Genomic DNA, 21,590 nt, shown 5'->3' with positions numbered 1-21,590 from the left:
TCATACACCGTTCATTATATTATTGTGCAGAAGTTCAAATGAGACAAAGTTAAACACAGAAGAATTACTTTGAGGTTCTGGCGTGATGAAGTACTGGGAATCCAGATGCCAGCCAATGACTCCATAAGGTGAACCATTTGCTTTAATGGTAAGGTTTGCTTGGGCACGCTGAGGGTCGATCATGGCTCCTCTGGATGAATCAATTATCCCAATCGTTGTGACCTTGGTCAGGACAATGGTGACTTTTTCTGCTAACTCTGGAATGTCATCCGCTAATACATTCAGTGATATGGTAGCAACAGCCTGGCTCACAGAAAATGTCACCTACATGGAGAACAGATGAAGATGGTGTAAAGAGGTCGGTAATGTTTGTGCTTTATGTTTATTTGATGACATGTTTGAAGTCCCAATTGAGAGGTTTATATAATATTAATATAATATTATACCACGGTCTGTTTTCTAATTGGCTAGAAAGAGTGCAATAAAACCATTTAATGCACAGGTAGTTCCAAGTCAATTTAATGACCGTTCTATATTAATGCGCTGTTTTCACTGAAACACACACACCACTCGCACACAGAGATCAGTGATAGCGCTGCTCACACACAGAAACATTCTTGTCTCAGAGCACAGAACCTTGTTATCAATGCTACCCACAACTTTTATTAATAAAATAGCTTTGCTGCTGAATTGCTACGCTATATTTCTCAGCAACGAGGGGGTAACATCACTGGTTTTGAAGTAATTAAACTTACAGTTTCGTTAATAGAGAGAGACAGACACATCTCTAATCGCTCTCTCATTTCTCTCATTTCTCTCTCATCTCTCTCTCTCGATCGATAATTAATGCAAATGAATGCTATAATTCATTAATTCAAATAAATGTAATATAACGCCTTACTTTATCTCTGTGTCTGATTTAAAGCGGGCAGGATGCTAGATCTAATGAGCCGTAACTGATGAAAATTACCATAATTTTTATCCTACTGGTCAAATACTGCGCTGTAAACATCAATAACAGCTTTAACTTGTTGATGCTGGCAAATGACCATGGTTTGAGCGGGATAATCCACAGCTATCTGTGCATTAAAAGATTTGAATGCACTCCACGGTGGTTCTTTGCCTCCACGTTGTGCATTAAAATCATTTAACGCACAGCTAGCCATGGATTATCCCTTACATACGATTGCATAATTGGTTCTTTAAATAGTCTATTGTTTTTAAAAATGGTCACTTGCATATTTCAGTCACAAGTATAACTGCTGAAAATGGCAGCTTATAGTTAGAGCTGTGATTTGGACTAGAATGACAGCCTGTAGTTCAAAATATACCTTTTAAAATAGGCAATTGAAACAGAAAACAGAAAACCCATGGTTTGCAAGCAGCTCTCACCACTCCTGAAGTGGGAAAAATGTCATCCAGACTACCATAGGCGCTCCAGTGTACTGTTAGTCTGCCAAACCGGCCTCTCCTCCTCTCGATGCTCAGAGAAACAGGGTTATCATCCTCCAGCTCATCAACCTCCCTCATTAAAGAGTTCTATATACAAATAAATGTGTTTATAAATATATATTATACACTCACAAACAGCACAAACAGCACACAAACAGCTTCAGTAAAGGGATAGTTCACACTAAAAGGAAAATTAGCCCATGATTTACTTACCATGAAGCCTTCCTGGGTGTATATGACATTCTTCTTTCAGACGAATACAATCGGAGTTATATTAAAAAATGTCCTGGCTCTTCCAAGATTTATAATGGGAGTCAATGGGTATATATTTTTTGGAAGTCCATCAAAGTGCATCCATCCATGATAAAAGTGCTCGAAACGGCTCTGGCGGGTTAATAAAGGTCTTCTGAAGTAAAGCGATGTATTTGTGTAAGAAAAATATCCATATTTAAAACTTCATCGACTAAAATAACTAGCTTCCGGCAGACGGCCATACGCAAGTCGACTTACGCAGTTTCAAGCACTTTTATCATGGATGCGCTTGATGGACTTCCAAAAAATATACCCATTGACTACCATTATAAAGCTTGGAAGAGCCAGGACATTTTTTTATATAACTCTGATTGTATTCGTCCGAAAGAAGAATGTCATATACACCTAGGATGGCTTCAGGGTGAGTAAATCATGGGCTAATTTTCATTTTAGGGTGAGCTATCCCTTAAGTAACATTTTTAGTCTTTGAAAGATAACAGCTGTGTGAAATGGACACTACTTTACATTAGAAGCATTAAGAAAAGACACTTCAGGCAAAAAACATAGTTTTTTTCATGCACGGTACATTTAGAAATTTTGGGCTATTTGGATTTTCATGTTGTTGTTTCAGAGTAGTGGAAAGAAAGCAACCAAAATATACATTTAAGTGTTTATTGTATTGCACTTTAACTATTTGTGTCTGTAGATTACAATTACAATACTTTTTTTTTTTTTAGCAGTTTTCTCAAAATGAGTTTTTTATTGAAGCTTGTTTCCGCCACTGAATAAAACATTTTAAAAGATAATTGCGACTTTTTATCTCACAATTGCGAGTTTACATCTCGCAATTCTGACTTTATTTCTCAGAATTGCGAGATATAAAGTCAGAATTGCGTGTTTTAAAGTCGCAATTGCGTGTTATAAAGTCAGAATTCTGAGATATAAAGTCAGAATTGCGTGTTATAAAGTCAGAATTCTGACTTTTTTTCTCGCAATTGCGACTTTATATCACGCAATTCTGACTTTATATCTCAGCATTCTGACTTTATATCTCAGAATTCTGACTTTATATCACGCAATTGGGAGATATAAAGTCAGAATTGCATGATATAAAGTCGCAATTGCGTGTTATAAAGTCAGAATTGTGAGATATAAACTATTCTGAGGTAAAAAAAAAAAAAGTCCGTCTTTTTTTCCCCCCTTAGAATTGGACTTTATATCTCACAATTCTGAGAAAATATGTCAGAATTGCGAGATATAAACTCGCAATTATGTGTTATAAAGTCAGAATTGCGTGATATAAAGTCGCAATTGCGAGAAAAAAAGTCAGAATTCTGACTTTATAAGACGCAATTGCGACTTTATATCTCGCAATTCTGACTTTATATCTCAGAATTCTGACTTTATATCATGCAATTCTGACTTTATATCTCAGAATTCTGACTTTATTTCACGCAATTCTGACTTTATATCTCGCAATTCTGAGAAATAAACTCAGAATTGCGAGATGTAAACTCGCAATTGTGAGATAAAAAGTCGCAATTATCTTTTTTTTTTTTTTTTTTTGTGGCGGAAACAAGCTTCCATAATTTTTGCTCCTGCACTGAGCCAAAAATCTCCACTTCAGTCGCACTTACATGCACCAAACTTTACAGTTTTATTTCTATAAATTCCAATATTCAGATTTCGGTTTAAAAATAAAATGTATGCAAATTTAATGTATATTTAAGTAGATAATGCCTAATTAGATAATATGCATTTTTAAACATAACATTTCAGAAAACTCGTAATTCAAAAAATGTTCGCAATTTATAATGTAATTATATTTTAATTCACTGGGGAAGGTTTTTTTTGACCCCATTCACCTGGGGTGTCTTGCCTTGGCTATATTATTGAGGGAAACTTTGGGAGTTACATATTCAGATAACAGCATCATACACTATAATTTGATTCTGATACCTGTGCAAAGCCTATAATCCCATAAGCATCATCGTTTGCCGGAATGAACAAGGTCACTTGACCACGAAAGCCAATTTCTGCTCCTCCTTTAGGGTTCTTGAGGCTGACACGAAAATGTTCTTCCTCCTCAGGAACATCATCATCAATTATATTCACTGCTATGTCTAGCTCACCCACTCCTGGCTGGAAAAACAGCTCTCCTGAACTGAGGATAAGAGATGGAAATATCAATGAACATCAGTATTAGAAGGAGCTAGAAAAAGATATACAGTATAACTCAACAAAGAATAATTTTAAATACAGAAATCAAACAATATTGCTTTGTTACTATAGTTTACTTAACAACAGTAACATACTTGGGGATGAAGTCAGATTGATTGGACACAGATGTCAGCTCATATATGACAGAGTCTGATTCTCCAGTGGCTACGATGAGACTCTTGGTGGAATTGAGAGATGGAACAGGAAGATACAGGAACTCTTGTGCAGATGGAGACTTGAGCACTTCAGCAAACTGCCTCAGATCTGACCTCCATGAGTGCAAGGCCGAACCATTTAGACCCGCAAGCAACAGGTGGGCTAAGAAACAAAGAAGCTGGTTAATCTATTTTCCCAATACTGATGGTTTTGGGTAAATATGCATTGTGCAAATGCACTTCCATTCAAAAGTTTGGGTATGTAAGATGTGTTTTAGAAAGAACTCTCTTATGCTCACCAAGGCTGCATTTACTTAATCAAAAATACAGTGAAAACAGTAATATTGTGCGGTAGTGTAGATACAAGAAAGAGGATGCAAATATAATGTTACGATAACATAATCGCTTTAAATGCAACAAGTCAAAAAGTTTTACAAGTTAATGTTTGTAATTAAATTGTATTCAAACATTAACTTTTAAAAGTAAATGTTTGAATAGAGCTTAAATTAAGTATGTACATTAGTGTTTCAGTCTGATATAGTAGCAGAAATTCAATACATAAGAGTTAAGTGTTTAGAACAAACCCCTAACCAGACCCCAAACATGTTTGAGGAATATCAATACAATTCTGCCTTGCAAGCACTATTATTATTACATATAAATTAAAATACCAATACACAAAGCCATATAATTTCGGTAAATCTTAAATATGGGTAAAAGTATGCTTAATGATAGTGGAAACACACTAAATGCATTATTATTTAAACAGACTGCACTATACTGTCTGGCAACTCACATATTCCCGAAGGAGGGGTAAAGGGGTGGACTGAAAAGAGGCCGGGAAATAGGATGGACTGTGTCTGCTGGAAGAAGCTTTGCTGAGAACCCCACATAAACACTTCACATGTTGGGCTTGGACCTTTTCATGGGGAATAATAAAGACAATGTGAACGTTAGTTACTGATACATGGGAGAAAGCGAAATTAAAGCTCATTTCAAACAGTGTCAAAACATCTTCAAATTGAAAATGCTATTAAACTGCAATAGTACTACGGACTGCGTGTGAATATTACCTTCAGTAACGATGAGGAGAAACGTATCTCCTCCCATCTGAAATGATTCCACTTGCTTGACTCGTGTATTGACTGGTAATGTTTGAGGGTTTTGGAAACGTCCATTATTCCACTGGTAGATGAGACACACCGATGATGTTCTGTTCCTGCACACGGCCAGGAGCTGTAGGTTGCTGCTGCCTCGTCTGAAGGGTACGGCTGTGGTAATGTCTTGTAACCCCAGACTTTGATGGAGGGAGAATGATCCTCCAGTCCACACAAAGATCTTAGGACGAAAAGGAAATGATCTCAATATTGAATTACTTGCTATTACTATGTTATGTATATCCCATGTAGAACTCCAAGTTTCTATTTTATACTGCATGTCGGTTTTAGTTTACCTCACTAGAAACTATCAAATATTGCTGGAGTTCAGTGGAGAAGTGTTTGACACTGAAACTGCTCACAGTAAGAGTCTGCTCCTACAGAAGGGGACAACATTGAACAATATACAAAAGCACCACAATACAAATCTGGCCGTAGTGAGATAAACCAGTTTACAATTATCACATGATAAGCACAAATGCAGCTATTGTTGATGGAAGCTAAGGAAAATATTAAATCAGCAGCATACTCACTTGAGTAAGGTTGAGGTCTGCCTGAATGCGAAATAAACTGATTGTGGCAGTTAATGACATGGTGCTGTTTGCATGGGAAACTGCCACATAGCTGGAGCCATTTACTGTAAAGCTAACGCAAGAGCTGGGATTCTGGATGCTGACAAACTATGAGAAACAGAGTGAGAAAGAGAGAAAATTATTTTTATTTTTTTACTTTTTATTAAATGAACATAAAGGGCCAGATTTCCTAAACAGGGCAAATTATCTTGAGAGCGCAATTCCAAAAAAGCGTAGATGGGAGTGGAAAGTTCTGCTTAAATTAAATTAAAGAACACAGACGCAGTCAGATCATTTCCATAATAACCAACGCAATCTACCAGTTAGCGTCTGGTTTAAGACATGCTTTTTTGGGGCGGTAAATAATGGCGCAAACACCGGTTTACTAAACTTTAGTGATCACCTTGAGTGATTCATTTAAATACTCTCCTTCCATGAATTTTGTGCCTGAAAGGGAATTTCCTACAAATGCATATGTAATAAGGTCAGCCACAAAAATAACTTTTTTTGTCTTTTTTCTGTCTTTTCAGCGCTAATTTTTCACTGCTTGTCTTCAGTAAATCCTGACAGTAGTTTTTTATCTGCAAAAGAGGGTTTGCACTGGCGCAAACTGTTAGTAAATCTGGCCCTTAAACTAATTAAAATAATATGCTTAAAATTATAGTGAATACAATTATGTTGCAATTTTGTTGTAAGCAATCATCAAAATGCATTGAATGACCAAAACCAGTGCTTGAAGTGGGCCAGTACACACAAGCCCCCCACGATTTCAACCGAGGGGGGACACCACCCCTCAAGCACTTACCATAACTACATTTATAGGACTTTTAACTGAATTCAAAACATACCTCCACAGGCACTAAGACGCCCTGCCACTTGTAGAGCACAGCCTGGTTCTGAGCTGGACCTCTGAGCAGCCTCAGAACCAGAGTAGAGTCTTCACTGGGCACTGCACACCAGACTGACGCCAAGCTGTCCCTGATAGACTGATACACAGCCAAAAGTGGCTTCTCTCCCCCTACAAATACATTAAACAATCTTTGATTATACACTTTTTGATCCACAGAATTAAAATTACTGGTGCAATTTCTTACTCATTCCAAATGCCGTTCCTGACCGGGTCTCCCATTCCACACTGACAGCTGACTCCAGCCCATTACTGCGAGATATAGTCAAGTACACTGTACCGGTACGCTCCTCCACTGTCATGGTGTCCAGAGTCCTGGAGAACACACACATATGTTTATTTCAATGGTCTGCTTTAGACACTCTACAAACTATAAGTAACTTTGCAACTGCATGTCAACTAACTCTCATTAGACTGTTAGTAGACTGTTAGGGTGTTAGGGTTTGGGTTAGTTGAATAAGTTGACATGGTGTTGCAAAGTTACTTATATAATCAGTAGAGGGGGGCAGTGTTTAGAGAGTTGGACTTGTAACCCGAAGGTCGCGGGTTCGATTATCAGTACTGGAAGGAAATGCATGAGGTGCCCTTGAGCAGCTTACTAGAATGTCTGTTGGGGACCATCAAAATAAAGTGTTAGCAGATATTAAGCAGACAGTCTACAAATACTCCAATGACTGCTAGTTGACATGTAGTTGTAAAGTTACTTATAGTTAGTAAAATGTCTAAAGTGGACCATCGAAATAAAGTGTTACCCACACAGAGTAGAAGCAGGAGTTGTAGGGGTCTGTGTGTGGCTTGAACATCTATTTAAAACAGACTGTGAATGTACCTATTAAATGATGGTGATATTCTGAACAGCCCCAGAGGAGCCTGGTTCTGCAGTACGGTGATAAAAGTCTGCAGTGAGTCTCCCAGTCGAGCACCTCCACTTGGGTTGGACAGAGTCACTGTGAATGTCTCATTCATCTCTGGTTCGGCATCCAGAACAGCCCAGATCTCTAAAGTCTAGAAAACAAAGATGAAACTATTGAGAGCCTCCTCTTTGACACACCACTGGTTCCTTATGAATTCTCTCAACTTAAATAGACTTGTGCTGTAATATGTTCTGTAATATATGCTAGGTTAACTATTTCACAAATTAGGAGAAGAATTTAAAGCTTGAATGTAAAAACATAAAGATCCCATGATATCAACATTTTTTTTTATGGCTTTTAGTCCATGCCTGCTAGTTTGAAATAATGGATATGCTAGTGAACTCTTAAATAATAAAATGTGTAATATTGACAGTTTATGTCTTAAAAAAATAGACCAAAAATATAATAAAATAAAACATTTTTTAAATATATTTTTTAAAATATAAAAAAAAATAAAAATAAAAACATCTTATAAAACTTAAATAGGAAACTTAAAAAAAAAGAAAGAAACCTAAATACTTTGGTCGATTGGCCAATAAGAGCTTCATATACCTTGAATCTGACTCCATCCTCAAGCACAACAAAGCCAGAGGAAGGTGTGAGATCATCAGTGTACAGGGATCCATTGGCATCAGTGATGGTGAACTGGACCGTTACTGTACCAAATGTGCCCTGAGGAGGGTCTCGTATGATGTAGAGGGTGGCCACACTCTCCCCCAGACCTGACACAGAGGTCGGCTCCCTTAACAGGAAGTGCTCACTGTTATTGAAGGATATGATTCCATGACCATCGTCATTGGCCAGAATAGTCACGGTAACTATGGAAACACATGAGATAAAGATTACACAGTACTGCCGAGTCCTGGAAAGTCATGAATGTTTAGTGTCTCCCAGCATAACAGACCTGTAATGTTCTCTCCCAGTTCCAGCCCTGCCGACGGGTTTGCTAGAATTAACTGGAATGTCTCATCGCCTTCAGGAATGGTATCATCTAAAATCTGGACTTCTATAAACTTGTGCCGTTCTCCATCCACAAAGTGGATCATCTGTGTAACATACAGTATGTGCTCAATAAATATAAACAACAAATGCTAAATATTTAATGATATTAAAAACAAGAAAGAGTGTTTGTGACTTACTGATGGAGTGGCATTGAAATCCAGACCCAACTGAGCCTCTAGATTCTGGGCATAAAAGAACAGGGACACATTTCCATGCGTCCCGGCATCACGGTAGGCAACCAGATTTAACACACCAATCGTCTCATTTACCACGTAGCTTAAGAAAAAAAATGCATACATTACTGAAACATTTTTACCAAACATTAATGCCCTCTGAGATGTAAGGTTGTTTACAAAGGTTGACAAAAAGTTTAAAGGGAAGTTCATACTCTATATTTTGCCAGCCAATGATCCCTTGGATTCCATCATTAGCATTGATGCTGATCTCTGCTACAAGGCCCTCAGTATCTGGAAAGAAATGAATGAAATGAAATGAATGAATGAATGAATGAATGAATGAATGAATGAATGAATGAATGAATGAATGAATGAATGAATGAATGAATGAATGAATGAATGAATGAATGAATGAATGAATGGGGCAATGAGGAATGGTTTCTCATAAGGCGCACAATCAGGAAAAGCACAAATAAAAACAAGGACATCCGTCACACTATTAATCATTCTCTATTACTACACCAATAGTAATCTACCAATAAAATATATGCACTACAGTCATCTACCAATAAAATATATACACTAATAGTCATCTACCAATACTCGTCACATATCACTGAGTATAAGCGAGGAGAGTGGGATGCCTTTGGGAATGATAGTGTTCAGACTGTTATGAGTTGTCAAATATGTTGTCAAATTATGTTGGATATATGTTTGTGTTAAATATATAAAAAATGCCACTGAAAATAAGTAAAAAGAAAAAGCACTACAGCATATCAAGCACAGGTGTGGGTATCCATTACCTTTCAATGTATAGTAAATCTCTAGGAAAGGATGTGAGACAAGATTGAAGTTCAAGATGAAAGTACAATTGAAAGAAACTAAAACCTAATTAAATGTGGCACATTCAACAAAGCAAAACGAATAATTACAGAATATAAAACATTATTTAAAAGGTTAAATCAGCTTAATTCTCTTCTTATTCATCTTACTTAGTTTAGGGGCAGTTGGGAGAGTGGTTATGAGGACAGCTGATGTTATATTGACTAAGAAAAACTCTTGCAGCTCAGGGATGTCATCCTGTTAAAAAAAGAAAAGAATATGTTTCTTGCTTAATTCAAACATGATAAACATTTCTTGGATTTAATTAATATCTAAAAATAATTCTTTATTAATTAACAAAAAAATGTGAAATGTTAAAACTGTAGTCACTATTCCCTTTCACACATTAAACCCGGTAGGTTACTGTAAAATTTCTATAAGATTGACTTTCCTTTTAAATACACAAATGTGCTTTTCCCACACGCAATGGCATTCTGTCTTTTTACCGGTAAGATATCACTCACATATTAAACTAAATTGAATCAGCACTGAACTGACTACAGCTGAATGATGACACTATTGTCTTTTTAAATGGCCATGTTAACACATGATTTGTAAACAGTAATTTACCAGTAATTTACCAGTAAAACTGTATGTGTGAAAGGGGCTAATCTTAAATCAGCAGCATCATACATCTATGATGGTGATGGGGATGGACACAGATGTCTGTCCATCCTGCATGATCACAGAGCTGGAGACGTATCTGAAGTCCTGGCCTGGTTGGGCTAAGGCTCCCCCAGTCTGTCTGAGGTCCTGCAAAGAGCCTTGCACAGTCTCATAGCTTATATTTACAGCACCTGTGGGGGAAAGTAGCAATATTTACATCCCCATACTTCAGGACAACACTGTTTGATTTTTCTAGCGTAACTAACCTGATGCACCAAACTCTCTGTTTATATAAATCCGGATGGTGGTGTCTTTCTCATCTGTGGTGATTTTTAAGGATGAGGGGGCGATGCTAAGCAAACCAAACGGCTCGTCACTAGCTTCCACGCTCACCACTGCTTCACGACCCTGAGTGCTCAGAGCTGCCATTCCCGTCTTGGTAACCCCTGAGAGAATTATATACATGATTATATATATATATATATATATATATATATATATATATATATATATATATATATATATATATATATATATATATATATATATATATATATATATATATATATATATATATATATATATATATATATATATATATATATATATATATATATATATGATTAAATAATAGGTTGTGTATAGAATAAGCACATCTAATAAGTGTCTAATAAGTGTTCATAATATGTTAAGTGAGATGAGACAAGATAATAAGACAACAGCTAATGCTAACACTATGCTAAAATAAGATCTAATTTGAACCCCCCACCCCAAACTTTGCCTTGCTTTCTATTAAAATATGTAAACATCCTTAAAACATGATAATATAGGGGAGAGTGGGGTGAGTTGAGCCAGTTTTTACTCAAAGTGACTTTAAAGTGAGGCCATGACAGTAATGCCTTCAACTTAAGGATGTACATGTATTTCAGGATGTTGTGCATCCCTGAGAATAATAACTTTGGATCTGAAATAAATAGTTTCAGAAATATAGCTTTTGGGAAAAAAGTGGTCTCATGGCACAACTTGCCCCTGGTGCGGGGTAAGTTGTGCCTTTTGGGGAAATATGTTGGGGTAAATTGTGCCAGTGCTTTCTGAAGTAAAACAGAACATTTTACTGTTATGAACCGTATGCTATATGAAAGCAAGACAAATTCAATACAAAATGACTAATTTAAGGTTTATTTAGATATTGTCACCCTACTATGGTCAATTGCATAGGGATTTTGTATTGAACACAACTCTGGATCACAGTGTCACAGAGACAAGGGGGCGGGCTCATTTTACTCAGACGACCAATCAGTCTCTCAGGATCATTGTGAAGCTATCAAGTTACGCCCTAGCAACCATTTAGAGCACCATAGCAACACAATATATGATATTTGTGAATCATTTCAGGCAAAAAAGGCTTTGGCAATAGATGCCTGTTGACAGAACGCTGTCTGTCAATTATGTAACATAAGAATAAAGTGACTAGGCTAATTTCTAAACATCCTATTGTGACTTAGGCCACTTAAAAACTGAATAAAACTTCTCTTTATTAACATAGTGCAAACTCAAAACTGAAATCAGTGTTAGCTAAATTAAACAAATAGCAGGTAGGCCTAAGTCAAACACTGATGAGGCATGCCCATCTCCTCACTTCTCAAGATTATCCCCTGTAAGTATGTAGGTCTCTAGGTGGTCTGGATCTGGCACAAATTACCCCATGCCCTTTGGCACAAATCACCCCAGACCCACAAGTTTGAATAATTAGCATGATCCAGCAGTTAAGAGCTAACATCATGCTAACTGTATAGACTCATTGTGTAGCCTACTAAAGCACTAAAACATGTGTGAAATGTTTTCAAACTTGTCTATAATTGTCCAGACACTTCAATCAAAAAACCTTAATTATAGAAAATTTACTTTGAAAGGGAAAAAACTGTTTTTTCTGTTTTTTTCTGTTTTTTCAGTTTTTTCTGTTTTTTTCTCTCATGCCATGTATCTCTCTTCTTTGGAGGATGAGTAAAATCGATTGCTTTTCAAAATTGTGTGGTCACATGACCAAATTATTCTATGGTTTTCCATAACAAGGGGTGGAACTACTTCCCCCCCTGGCACAAATCACCCCACTCTCCCCTACCTATCAAGAAAAATATTTATTTAGAAAAATCTTGTATAAATGCTAACAGTAAATGTTAGCGGCCGTTGTTAAACATGGTAACATGAGATGAACTTGAATGAAACTTTCAAGGAACTCATTCATGTGCATGTTTCTGATAAATACCTTTGGTTTGTATATTTGACAGGATAACTCTGTACTCCTCTCTTTCTTCTGGTGTGGTATCCTTAAGTAGCTTTAACACTATAGTATTATTTAGCATTCCCTGAAACCGAAAATGAGGTAGAACATTAATCCTCATTGTCCTTGAAGGATTAGGTGTTGTTCAATACTAAACCAATAAATGGGCTTGACTGTTTAAAATAAATATTCAAATGATCTGGTCAAACGGCATGTTTTTCTACATTACCTCAGAGAAAAAGAGAGTTCCCAAGGTGTCTGTGAAAGTCATTGAGACTCGAGGGCCTTCAATTCTCCAATCCACTGTGACATTTCCAATAGCAGGAGCTGTTCTCTCCACCAACAGAGACAAACTCTCACCTGTTGAATACAATGAACATCTAACCTTAGCTATAACCATTTTATTAGTGTAATAAGTTGGTATTGCATGTTTTTCAACCCTTAACTGATATTTTAGGAGTTCATGTTAGCCTGAGATGTGTGGGAGTATAAAAGTTAATCTTCCTTGCTGACTACATGAACTATTACTCTAGTTGCAAAGACAACTGTATTTACAAGGATAGAATTCACCAGTCCTGTCATGCATGCATGATGACACAAACCATCTCCCCCAGTGTAGCAGCTGTTGCAGATCGCTCTTCACTCGTCTCATCAGTACTAGTTACTATGGAGCACATACTGATACCTAATTATCCATTTACAACATGTTTCAAATGCCTCCACACTTGCACATAACACTAATAGAAGTTAAATAAATGATGTCACTCTTAAACCCACCTCTGTCTTTTGGGAATTACATAAATAATAATGATGCCTTTTAATCAAGTCTGGTCCGCTTACCTGCGGTGGATTAACAAGAATAAAGGGCTGTTCACACCAAAGATAATAATTGTAAAGCTTTAATTATCATTCTAATTATACGAGAACAGCAAATTCCACACTACAGCTATAACGATATCATTGGAAATACTTTCAGAATTATCATTTCCAGCTGATGAATGATAAAAAAAAAAAGACAGCTAATCAGAATTTACCTGACTTTAAAGAGTTCGAGTAACTGCAGCATGCTCTTATTATAAACAGAACGTAATTGTTTGTTAGTGTGGATGCTAATATAGATATACTGTAGTTATAATTCTTGGTCTTAAATATTGGAAGTTAAAGAAAACACTGACCCTCTCTGACGATGACCGATCGTGAGGCTGTGTGGAAACCCACAACCCCTGCTGCATTGTCATTGGCCAGGATGAGGATGGTGACGGTGTCCGAACTGGGAAGGATACGGCTACCACCCTCAGTACTCACTAACCCAATCTGTAAAGTCTCATTGTCTTCAGGTTCCGTGTCATCCGTGATGACAAACTCAAGAGTCTTCTTTACATCACCTTAAAGGAACATACAAGAGATCATTCATCTACTGCAAAATTGTTGAAATGAAGAATGGACTTCAGTTAGGCATCACACACTTTTATTTATTTATATTTATGTTTTTATTTGATTTATTGATTTGATTGATGTTTATTTATTTATTTGTTTGACTGATATTTTTGGGTTTATTTGATTTATTCATTCATTCATTCGTTCGTTCAAATTGCTCCCCAAACTTTTGAGTGTAACAAGCAGCATAGAAATGCAGATTTCACCATTCACAGCCACTAGAAAAAAAAAAACTAAAAAACACAGTATTAAGCAGTATTAAGCAACTCGTTTAACCCTGCATTAAAAAGACCAAAGCAGTACTAACCATGAATAGGTATATATATAGCATGAATTATTCTGCCAAGGTAAAGTATGACTACTGTGAAACAATGTTTCAAGTGTAAAAAGCCCAAATATCAAAAGCATATACTGCTAAAGTAACTCTTTTGACTTGGCATGGCTATTGTTGTAATGTACATACATCAAAAACAATGTAGACAAGACTTACCCTCAGCAAAGATGAGGGTCTCCCCTGTCCCATTGAAGTCAGCGTTGGGAGTGGCACTGCCACCAACATACTTCCATTCCACTGTAACCTGTCCCATACTGCCTCCTCTCCTCTCAATGACCAGCAGCACTGTAGTTTTGGGTTCCTCCCTCACTTCCAGATACAGCCCATCTTGAGTGGCATTGGGGTTAATGCTGTAGAGCATAAATATTCCAAACGCATCTCCATTCATCCCTATAGTCACCAAAGCTACGTCCGGCTGCTGGATCATTGGCAAGTTCTTGGCAGTTACAGTCATGTTGACCAAGCTAACCTTCAGGATTTGAATCATGAAACTCTCATCCACCTCTGGCAAAGAGTCAGTCAAGATGGTTACAGTGAGGTTAGCGACTCCCGATCTGTCCAGCATGGTGGTGGTCTGAGCCGTCATGGTTATGTAGTCGCTCCCAGCAACAGCTTGTGAGCTAAACAGCGAGGCGGCCGCTGTGGTGTTTTTTATATAGGTGAAGGTTTGTGGGGAAGGACTCAATTGTCTGGCCCCAGATGTTACCCAGAAGCAACTCGCCCTGGGGGTGTTGATGAAGCTGAAAGCTTGGCAAGCTCTCTCTCTAAGGCAGAACGCTGCGCAGAAATTCAAGACGTTTGTGTCTGTGGTGATGTTGATGGGTCTGCGGAGGGCATTAGATGGCGCTCCAGCCAATGGAGAATCATAGTAAACCAGGAAATCCCGGCCTTCCCTTTGAGCATTGCTTACAATATCAATCTCAGACGTGCTGTAAACGATCTCCAGCATGCCAAAATTACCACCACTGCAGTGAAAACACAAAAAAAACATAATGTACCATCCAAAACTAAATTAGTTTAAAAAATGGGAAACAAAGGCACATTACCTTCTTCGAACTGTAACGTTAGCAATGGAGATCCCTTCCAGTGGCTCCTGGACGCGGTATACTGCTTTCTCAAAGTACACGGTTCCGTGAGGGTTGTCATTGGCAGGAACAATGATATCGACCTCTTTCTCAGGCCCAATGTTCCCACCATTGCTGGCACTTACAAGCTGAATCTTTATAACCTAAAATAAACATAGTTTTAAGTAATATAGAGATTTCATACATCCTTTTGAAGCTTAAAAAACAAAACAAGACTTGCCTCTTCAATTTCAGGTACATCATCAGCCAAAACCTCCACTTTCAGTGTCTTTAATGTTTCTCCAGGATCAAACCTGACCTCACCAGACAAAGGTCGGAGATCACCAGTGGCAGGTATCCCATTGACTGTGGCTCTCCACTGGACAACGACAATGCCCATAGTCCCAGCATTCCTCACTATGGGTAGGGAGACCTCAAATGCATTCACTGCTGGCTCCTCAACTGTGATGGGTGCAGCCTGAAAAACTAACAATCAAAAAGATATTACATCTCTTCAATTATGTGTCACCACATCAGCAATATGTAGAACATTTAACATGTTGCATTTGAAAAGCATGCTATTCATAATAAACGAACCAAAAGATCCATATGGATCATCTGAGGGTAGGATGGTAATGATGGCCTGTGTGAGGTCCCCCAGGAGAGCGCCCCCGGTGGTCTGGTTGAGAAGCTCAATTCGGAAAGTCTCTTCCAGCTCAGGCACCACATCGTTGATGATGATTATGGGAACAGGCTTGCTACTCTCTCCCTCAAGCAAAACCACATCAGAGGAGGCCACACTGTAGTCCTCACCTATATATCACAATCAGAAAGATATGATATATAAAAAAATATACAGACTACAGACATACTGTATATATATATATATATATATATATATATATATATATATATATATATATATATGTGTGTGTGTGTGTATATATATATAGGTTCATATTAGCTGAAATACATCTTCATTAAAACTCACCCACTCTAGCGCTCATTGGCACTGCTCTGAACTTGACAGACACATCGGCAAAAATCCCTCCAACACGTGTTACATTGATAATAGGCCCGGTGTAGTACTCGGGCACGCTCACTGCTGAGGAAGACAGTTGTAGCACCCCAAAGGCATCATCGCTGGCCTCTATAATGACCTGAGAAACTGTGGCGTTCCGTGGGCCAAGTCGAGGGGAAAGTGCAACTGGAAAACCAAACAGTTATTCTTAGTACACATCCTGACTTTTTTTTATGTAGTATTGCTTTGCGCGTTTCTAATATAATAATTCAAGAAACCTTCCAAGTGACTTTTACCTGGTCTGAGTTGCAGCCCTTCAACCAAAGTGACATTGACAAGCTCCAAAAACACAGACTCCGCCCTCTCTGGTTCCTCATCATCAAGTACCCTCAGGGTCGCGTTTACTTCACTCTGATTAGCTGAGAATATCACCGACTCCACAACAGCCACAAAGTCATTCCCTGCACTGGCCCGACCCACTCCTGGTGTGCTATATGGAGCTGCATCAGTGTCCCTCAATGTTCGGTATGTCACTCGCACTCTTCCCATTAACCCCTTTCTCCTCTGTATGGACAGGGTGATGACAGCATTTGCTTCTGCCACACGGACTAGCCTGCTGCTGTCAGAGAATACAAAAAGTCCATAAGGGTCATCACTGGCCAATACAGTCAGCGTGGCAGTAGTTTCCTTCCCAAGTCGACCATGGGAAACATTAGTGAGGCGGACTCTGAAGCTTTTGTCGAGTTCTGGAGTGTCATCTTGGGAAATCAGTAGGTAGATGCTTCCAACAGTCTGGCCCACATTAAAGGTCACATTGCCAGATCTATAAACAAGTTCTCCCTCTGAATTAGCATCTGCCTCCCAGTACAACGTCACATTGGACAGAGCGCCAAAGGTACGAATCACCTGTGAAAAACAATTCATATTAAACATTAACATTTCTCTCATTTGTACTAATGGTTTTCATGTTGGTTTCATGTAGATTTCATGTTTTATTTTATTTTTTACAGACACTAAAAATGATTTATATTTCAAATTAATGCTGTTCTATATGCTGAAAAAAAAAAAAAAAACTTAAAGAATCTTGGAAAAAAAATTATCATGGTGTCCACAAAAGTATCAAGCAGCACAACTCCTTTCAACATTGATAATAATGATACATGTTTCTTGAGCACCAAATCAGTTATTATAATTATTTCTGAAGGTTCACTGAAGACTGGAGTAATGATGCTGAATATTCAGCTTTATCACAGGAATAAACTGCATTTTATAATACAGTTATTTTAAATTGTAATATTATTTCACAATATTATTGTTATTACTATATTTACTATATATCTGCATGTTTATTGCACCACATGACTTGTTTAATTTATTGCAGTGAAACAGATTAATTAAAATATTTTATAGAGATATAACATGCAAAAACAAGCATAATTGTATAAAAACATACACTGCCGTTCAGAAGTTTGGTATCGTAAGATTTTTTAAATGTTTTTAATGTTCTCTAATGCTCACCAAGGCTGCATTAATTTGATAAAAAAAGTGATGTTGTGAAATATTATTAAAATTTTAAATATCTGTTTTCTATTTGAATATATTATAAAATGTGATTTATCCCTGTGATCAAAGCTGTTTTTTTTGTATCATACTCCAGTCTTCAAAGTTAAATGATCCTTCAGAAATCATTCTAATATGCTGATTTGCTGCACAATAAACATGTATTATTATTATTAATGTTGAAAACAGTTGTGTATATTTCAGGATTCTTAGATGAATAGAAAGTAAAACAACAGCATTTTTTAGAAATATAAATATTTTGTAACATTATACACTAGCGATCAAAAGTTTGGGGTCAGTACAATTTTTTTGGGGGGGGGGGGAGAAAATAATGTTTATTCAGCAAGGATGCATTAAATTGATAAAAAATGACAGTAAAGACATTTATGATGTTGTTACAAAAGATTATATTTCAAATAAATGCTGTTCCTTTGAGCCTTCTATTCATCAAAGAATCCTTAAAAAAATGTTTTCAACATTGACAATAATCATAAATATTTCTTAAAGGGATAGTTCGCCCAAAAATGATATTTAACTCATGATTTACTCACCCTCAAGCCGTTCGAGATGTATATGTCAATCATTTTTCAGACGAACACATTTTCAGTTATTTTAGAAAATGTCTTAGATCTTTCAGTGGTTATAATGTGAAGTAATGGGGTCCACTCCTTCAAGTCCCAAAAATGTGCATGCATCCTTCACAAAAGTAATCCATCCCGGCTCCAGGGGGATAAACGAAGGCCTTCTGAGGGTAATCCGTGCGGTTTTGTTGTAAAAATATACATATTTAAAACTTTATAAACGAAAATAACTGGCTTCCGGTAGCAGTCGACGCGTGTTCACGGAGATGGATGCTGGCGTATGACGTAGGACGTAGCGTAGGAAGCGTCGTGACGTAGAACGAACGTAGAGTTTTGTTTTGCTCTGCTCTCTGGCTGCGCTGTCACGTTCGGTCTACGTCACGACGCTTCCTACGTCATACGCCAGCATCCATCTCCGTGAACGCTCGTCGACCGTTACCGGAAGCCAGTTTTTTTCGTTTATAAAGTTTTAAATATGTATATTTTTACGACAAAACCGCACAGATTACCCTCAGAAGGCCTTCGTTTATCCCCCTGGAGCCGGATGGATTACTTTTGTGAAGGATGCATGCACAATCACATTTTGGGACTTGAAGGAGGTGGACCCCATAACTTCACATTATAGCCACTGAAACATCTAAGACATTTTCTAAAATAACTGAAAATGTGTTCGTCTGAAAAAAGATTGACATATGCATCTCGAACGGCTTGAGGGTGAGTAAATCATGGGTTAAATATCATTTTTGGCCGAACTATCCCTTTAAGCATCAAATCAGCATATTAGAATGATTTCTGAAGGATCATGTGACACTGAAGACTAAAGTAATGATGCTGAAAATTCAGCTTTACCATCACAGGAATAAATTACATTTTAAAGTATTCAAATAGAAAACAGTTTTTAAATTGTAATAATATTTCACAATATTACTGTTTTTACTTAATTTTGTATCAAATAAATGCAGCCTTGGTGAGAAGAAGAGACTTCTTTAAAAAACATTAAAATATCTTACCAATCCCAAACTTTTGAACGGCATTGTATATGTGCATTTTTACACATTTTTGAATAAATTATTAGATGAGAGGCAATGGATGATGACACGTTTAATAACTAGGACAGACCTGCAGCACTACAGTACTCCTGCCCTCCTCAGGCTCAGTGCCGTTCACAGTCAGAGAGTCAGCACTAAACTGGAAGATGCCATGAGCCTCATCAGAGGCAGCGATGGTCACGATGATACGAGCAGCAGCACCCAGGTTAGCTTCAGAGCAAAAAAGAATATTATCATTATACAAATCATGATATAAAAGAAGAGAAAAAAAAAAGAAAACTCTTCACCTATTATACTACTACTTTTAGACACTTTCTAAAGAAGGGCACCAAGATGCGTGACAGAGGTGAACCTTGACATTTTCAAAACATAATATATACTGGGCTTCCTTAAACATGAAGGCTATTTGCTTTTCCCACGTCTCTACTGGTATTGCTCACAGGCCTTAGCACTATGTAAACAGCTTGGCAGAAATCAGGGTCAACAATCCAGAGTCTAAGGGATTTGACCGTTATGGGCTGCTCTTAAACTTTACAACTTTTAATCTAGGACTTACAAAATAAAGCTTGTGTAAGGGGTGACCTTAATTACACAATAAATCAACAAAAGAAAGAAAAACAAAAAGCACAGTAAGCAGTGAATTAGCATTGGTTAAAAGAAGTTCTGTTGAAAAGCTCTGCCAAGGCCCAAAGGACAGATAATGGGGCATGTAGTGCCTCTGAAATGCCAAAGCAGCAGCTATTCAATAGTTCGGAAATAATAAAAAAACAAACAAAACCTCTTTTGCTCGACCTGAAGGGAACTTTGACAATATTAAGAGGCACTTTAGATTGAAAGTCAAGCTGATATTTCAGATTTTCTCACAGGATCCAATCTGGTATTACAACAAATAATGGGAATGAGGGAAGAGCAAACACTGAACCACGCAAATGCATGCAGACTTAAGAATCTTACCATAATGATAGAGAAAGGATGGAAGAAAGAGATCAGTGTCACTCTCGCCACTTCCACTGCCTTCGCTTGCAAAAAATGGATCAACTAAAAGAGCACACAGGAGCCAGACAGGAGCACACAGGATTCATTCCAGAGATAATAGGAATCACACATAGTACATATTGAAATCAAACAGAATGTTCCATAATCATGCCCAAACAGCATGAATGGAGCCCACAGGAGACATTCATGCGGAGAGAGGGAAGAAAAATCATGAAGGTAAAAGAGAGGACACATAATCATTCTGAAAAGCAAGTTTTCTTACCTCCTCCATTTGGATTGTAGAGCTCCACTCTGAAGACTTTGTCCAACTCTGGCACCAAGTTGTCTATAATAGTCACATTGATGTACTTAAATCTCTCGCCAGGCAAGAAGTCTAGAAATCCCTCTGTGTCCTGTCAGAAGATGGAAAGGAATTGTGCCATTTTAATATACAAAGGAATTTCAGAAGGCAATCTTGGTAACGAAAAATGACTCTCTTTTTGTTGGACTGTATAAGAGAGCAAAGACTAACAATGTACACACAATTGTTCAAAGGTTTGGGGTTGGTAAGATTCTCTATTGTCTTTAAGAGGTCTTTAAATCTCACCAAGGCAGCATTTATTTGATCAAAAATACAGTAATAGTGTGAAAAAAGTATTACAATTTAAAATAACTGTTTTTAGCGCAATTTTCCACCGGACAAAATTGCGATTGTTAACTCATGATTTCTGTTCTGTCTGTGCGCACCAATCTTGCACTTCTATCTACTCCTCAACCAGACCACCTAGAGACTTCGGGTTTTCGGCATTATGTTAAGGAAGGTCTAATCTCGGGAACGCACAAAAAAAATCCAGGAAAAGATTTACTATCTCTTAGTGTTGTGATCCCATGACGTGAGAAAATTGCGCTAAAACACTCACTGAGTTTTTATTACTTGTTTAATAACTGTCTTAATTTGACATGATGATCATGTCTTATTATTATCAATGTTCA

At 37.4% G+C, this 21,590-nt stretch overlaps 1 protein-coding gene across 1 annotated transcript in view; it reads right to left on the bottom strand.

The window, feature by feature from the left end:
- The window catches only part of adgrv1 (adhesion G protein-coupled receptor V1), a gene marked incomplete at its 5' end in the record, with an annotated part of 147,089 nt that overhangs the window by 91,264 nt on the left and 34,235 nt on the right, over positions 1–21,590 (bottom strand). Inside the window, 30 exons of the mRNA XM_081366996.1 lie at positions 69–324; positions 1,393–1,539; positions 3,664–3,868; positions 4,020–4,242; positions 4,876–4,998; positions 5,153–5,417; positions 5,533–5,613; positions 5,770–5,916; positions 6,657–6,826; positions 6,903–7,030; positions 7,545–7,720; positions 8,182–8,447; positions 8,534–8,675; positions 8,769–8,907; positions 9,020–9,098; positions 9,800–9,887; positions 10,323–10,486; positions 10,562–10,741; positions 12,562–12,661; positions 12,806–12,936; positions 13,752–13,961; positions 14,504–15,312; positions 15,394–15,575; positions 15,653–15,897; positions 16,009–16,224; positions 16,403–16,618; positions 16,729–17,338; positions 19,693–19,832; positions 20,577–20,660; positions 20,881–21,001. Coding sequence (XP_081223122.1) covers positions 69–324; positions 1,393–1,539; positions 3,664–3,868; positions 4,020–4,242; positions 4,876–4,998; positions 5,153–5,417; positions 5,533–5,613; positions 5,770–5,916; positions 6,657–6,826; positions 6,903–7,030; positions 7,545–7,720; positions 8,182–8,447; positions 8,534–8,675; positions 8,769–8,907; positions 9,020–9,098; positions 9,800–9,887; positions 10,323–10,486; positions 10,562–10,741; positions 12,562–12,661; positions 12,806–12,936; positions 13,752–13,961; positions 14,504–15,312; positions 15,394–15,575; positions 15,653–15,897; positions 16,009–16,224; positions 16,403–16,618; positions 16,729–17,338; positions 19,693–19,832; positions 20,577–20,660; positions 20,881–21,001 — 6,043 coding nt within the window. The remainder of the gene's footprint in view (positions 1–68; positions 325–1,392; positions 1,540–3,663; positions 3,869–4,019; positions 4,243–4,875; positions 4,999–5,152; positions 5,418–5,532; positions 5,614–5,769; positions 5,917–6,656; positions 6,827–6,902; positions 7,031–7,544; positions 7,721–8,181; positions 8,448–8,533; positions 8,676–8,768; positions 8,908–9,019; positions 9,099–9,799; positions 9,888–10,322; positions 10,487–10,561; positions 10,742–12,561; positions 12,662–12,805; positions 12,937–13,751; positions 13,962–14,503; positions 15,313–15,393; positions 15,576–15,652; positions 15,898–16,008; positions 16,225–16,402; positions 16,619–16,728; positions 17,339–19,692; positions 19,833–20,576; positions 20,661–20,880; positions 21,002–21,590) is intronic.

This window comes from Scardinius erythrophthalmus (genome assembly GCF_964197995.2).
Source record: "Scardinius erythrophthalmus genome assembly, chromosome: 5".
Taxonomy (NCBI): Eukaryota; Metazoa; Chordata; class Actinopteri; order Cypriniformes; family Leuciscidae; genus Scardinius; species Scardinius erythrophthalmus.
This window is presented reverse-complemented; position numbering and strand designations above follow the sequence as displayed.